This window comes from Aplosporella prunicola (genome assembly GCF_010093885.1).
Source record: "Aplosporella prunicola CBS 121167 unplaced genomic scaffold K452scaffold_177, whole genome shotgun sequence".
Taxonomy (NCBI): Eukaryota; Fungi; Ascomycota; class Dothideomycetes; order Botryosphaeriales; family Aplosporellaceae; genus Aplosporella; species Aplosporella prunicola.
Window position 1 is genome coordinate 1 of NW_022983705.1, and position 4,102 is coordinate 4,102.

General features: G+C 58.5%; 1 protein-coding gene across 1 annotated transcript; it reads right to left on the reverse strand.

Moving 5' to 3' along the window:
* Positions 1-586: 586 nt before the first annotated feature.
* On the reverse strand, positions 587-3,133 carry K452DRAFT_303743 (uncharacterized protein; the record flags this gene model as incomplete). The annotated part of the gene is made up of 5 exons (XM_033542763.1): positions 587-2,243; positions 2,298-2,730; positions 2,796-2,836; positions 2,899-3,019; positions 3,097-3,133. 5 exons carry the CDS (start codon positions 3,131-3,133, stop codon positions 587-589), a joined length of 2,289 nt encoding a protein of 762 aa, XP_033390880.1.
* Between the last annotated feature and the right edge of the window lie 969 nt (positions 3,134-4,102).

The following is a 4,102-nucleotide window of genomic DNA, read 5'->3' on the forward strand; positions in this document are numbered from 1 at the left end:
AAAAAAAAAAAAAAAAGTAAAAAGTGAAAGAAAGACCCAAGTCCGTCGACAACCACACGCCCCATGCAAGAGAGTAAAAAGAAGATTAGTGGGCGTGCTGCTGCAAGCCACTCTCAGAAACAATCGGCGGCACCGATCCGCCCGTGTATGTACGTGTGCAGAAGGGGAAAAAGGAGACGAAAGGAAATCCAGATGTTTCGTAGGGAACGAATGTGTGCAGTGTGTTGCGCATGTGCAGAAGTGTTGTGCCCGATCCAGTCCCGCCCTTCTATCCAGGTCATTAAAGAAAAGAAAACCGCCGTTGAGCCGTAAGAAGACGGGCTCGACTATGGACAAAGGAACGATGCTCGCGATAAGAGCTGCTTCGACTTTCGATCTCCATTCAGGAGTGTGTCACGCGCATGCATACGCAAGGCGCGACGTCCAAACGTCCCTCAAAAGCAGGAGACGTAGACACTTGATCCGAAGTTGGTTTGCTGCGTTGTCGAGGACGGCAAAATTTAAAACATTGCTGAACCAGAACTGCGCCGATACGCCAAGTTGAATGCCGCAAGATCACCCAAACCGAAGCGAACAAGGCCCTCCTCTACCGAACGCCAATAGGGGCATGCGGTCCCAGGCTGCTTTGACTGCTGGCCGCGGAGGGTTCAGAATCTACAAGAGCGCTGGCGCCGCTATCACCACTCTCCGCGCTAGCGCTCGCACTTCCAGTCAGACTGCGAACTTGAGGGCCTTTTCTGGGCGGGTATTGGTTGCTTACACCTGCGTGTTGCTCAACCGCCTGCGGTGCCACTGCGTTGCCATGTCCCGGCGGATGACGGGGGACTGGCTGCTTCATGCCCGGGGGAGACGGCCTACCGTTGGGCTGCGGTCCGTTAGCGTACGGAGGATAGCCACCAGGAGGCGAAGGCCTTCCACGGCCCGGACTGAGTGGGTTACCAGGTGATTGACTAGCTCTGCGTGGCATTGGGTAGGCGCCGTAGCCGGGGCCGGCCATCTCGTCCAAACGAGCTGCGGTCAGCGAGTTCGTCCTCGACTGTTGACCCATGTTTGCGCGGTCAACGTTTCCGTAGCGATCAGAAGAGTATCCCAAAAGAGCGTTGTTCATGAGAGAGTCATGGAGGCCTGGCACGTCGTTCATCAGTCTCGCCGAAGTCCTCTTGTTACCCATCATGGGCCTTCCGAATGCGCTCCTGGAGCGCGACTGCGGGCCGTTGCCGCCCATCTCGGGGTTCTTGCGCAGTTGCTGCGCGCTGGGTGCTTTGCGGGTGCGACGAGAAGTGATACTCATCATGTCAAAGTTTTCAGGGTCAACCATAGGGGCGCGGGGAGCCATCGGGTCAAAGAAGTCGCCATCCTCCTCGTCATAGTCGCCGGCGACCGAAGCCGGAGGCATAGGCCTACGCGGGCCAGGGGGTCCGGGAGGACCACGCATCCTGAACTCCTGCTCCCTCAAGGCGAGTTCCTTCTGCCTCAACGCAAGTTCACGTTCCCTCAGGGCCAAATCGGTCGACGAGGCCGGCGCACTGTCGGGGTAAACACCGTTGGGAACGAGGCCGTTGGGAATCTCAGCACCGTCCTCCGGAACCGCATCGTACAGCATCAAGTGGCTAAACTCCTCAAGGTCATTACCCTCGAGCGACGGGCGTCTGTTCATGGGCGGTCCGTGGGGGCCGGGCTGGGGCCTTTGTGGGTAACCGTTCGGCGGGGGCGGGCCTCTCCTCATCATCGGTGGAGGACCTTGTCCAGTCATTGAGGGCGCCCTGCTACTGGAGCGCATGCCGTTCTTCATCGGCATGCCGTTCGCAGGCGGTCCGCGGGGCATCGGTCCAGTCATGCGCGGAGGGCCACCCGCCTGGGGCGACATCGGGGCAGCGGCAGCAGGCCTTTGCTGGTTGACAATGTTAACGTGGTGCAGCATGGCGTACACAGTCTCAATCCTGGGCACTGCAACGTTCGCTTCCTGAGCAAGCTTCAGCGGCGAACCAAGGTAAGTCTCCACCTCCATCGGACGCTTCGCGGCAAAGTCCTGGTACATAATGCTGTTCGTCTCCTGCGGGCGGGCCATTGCTGCGATCGTCGTATCCTTGAAATCGGAGGGGAAGCTACAACCTTGCGCCGTTGCGATCTGCAGGAGCTCATCGATCACCCCTGAGATCAGCGAACGCACGCCCACCTTCTCAATGAGCTCAGCGTGGTTGGCGTTCTCGAAGAGGACGCTCGCGGGATGGAAAGCAATGTTTCTTCGCATACAGTTAGCAGCTGCAAGGAAATGTCTGGGTGCGAGGTGTCCTTACCCAATCATCCGCTCGTACTGCTGTTGCCGGATGTTCTTCGACACCTTGCAGTCCACCTGTCCCGAGCTAAGCGTCATCGCCAGCGCCTCGGCCATGTCTGTCTGGATGGATCCGGGAATTGCCGGGTTCTCGTTTGCAGCACCCACCCAGATATCAGAAGCGTCCTGGTGCTCAAACTCGCTGGCACCCAATTGGGTGATCTCAGCGCCCGAAACGAGTGACAGGACGACATTGGTGGGGAAGCGCTGCTCAAGGTACGACTCGACGCCGATGTTGTGGGTGGTGTTCATGAGAATGCATGTGTGCTGCGGGGAAACGACGGACTCGATGACAGACGCAATGTCATAGACGTCAGGAAGGGCCTTGACGCAAAGAAGGACGTAGTCGAACGGGGCTTTCGAGGCTTGCGCCGCATCTTCGGGCGAGCGGACGACTGTGCTGGACGTCAGAGACCTGCGTGCATGAAAGAGTGAAACAGCGCCTCCTCATGGGACGTACCTGCGTGAGGCTTGAACCGTTCGTTGCCGTACTGCTTGGACCTGGAAACCAAAAGTGTTAAACGCCAAACCGGCAGCGGCAAAGGCGGTACTGCACCACGTACTTCATCGAAATGCCATATTGCGCCACGTTCTCAAAGCCCGACTTCCAGACAAGGGTGACGTCGCAGGCGTTAGTGGCCTGGAGACGCCAGGAGAGGAAAGCCGACACGGCATTGCCGCCGACTGCAGGCAGAGAGAGAGAGTCAGCTCGCGGGTCGTCGAAGCAAAGCCAAAAGTAAAAACGGAGCGACGGGACGTACCTGACAGGATCCTCAGACGAGGAGTGGAGGGAGCCATCGAAGTCGAAAGTTTCAAAGGAGATTGGGTTTAGGGGAAGCGGTGCCAGAGGGTTGGCAAAATGTCGAAAGCGGGCGCGGATCCAGCAGCTTTGGACGGGCGCGCACAGGACCAGGCAAAAGAATTAAGGTAATTACGACGAGGAGAACGAGCGAAAGTCGAGCGCTGAGAGACGGGCGGCCGACATGTAACGGTGGGGGAGGGCGCGGGAGGAGAGGGAGGGGGTCGGAGGGGGGAGGGGGAGGGATGGTGTCGTGAAGGAGCGTTTGTGAGCGGCGGAGGTGGTGGAGAGTTAGGCTGTCGGCTTCGGAGTGAGGAAGGATCTCTGCTCAACGGTCGCGAAGCGGATGGACCACGCCAGCGCGAGGATCTGTGGATTGCGGAAGCTCCCACCACTCACAGCGGCGCGAGCAGAGCAGCCACGGTGCAGGAGAGAGATTGGCCCTTGTGCCACGGGCAGTCGCGACGGGCCCAGGAGTCACGAGTTGACTGACAAGAGACGCTGCACGACAGCGGTGCACTGCCCCGTTGCGCACGGCATAACCTCCTTCTTCCATGATTCCCTCTGCACCATCGTGATCCCTCCCGCCAATCCCGGGCCTGCCCCCGCTGCTTGCGGTAAGGCGGCCTCGAACACGCCCCTTTTCCGTCATGGGTCATTGTCGACTATTTACCTCTAGCTACGCAGCTACGCACGCTACATAGGATATCTCGATGAGCCTTGCCCCCCCCTAGCTTGGCGTCCTTTTTTTTTTTTTTCCTGCTCTTGCTCGTCTGCGTTTCAAGAACAATCTTAGCACTGTCCAGCGTGTGTGCGTGACTAGTCGTGTGTGTACTGTACCCCAGAATAGAAACACGATGCTCTCTTCTCGCTCTCGCTCTCTCTCGCCAGCTGCCGGTCCTTTATTTGTTTCAGGATCGGCGCTGCGCAAATCGTGGATCTGTTCCGTTTCAGTGGGGGCTTGACTG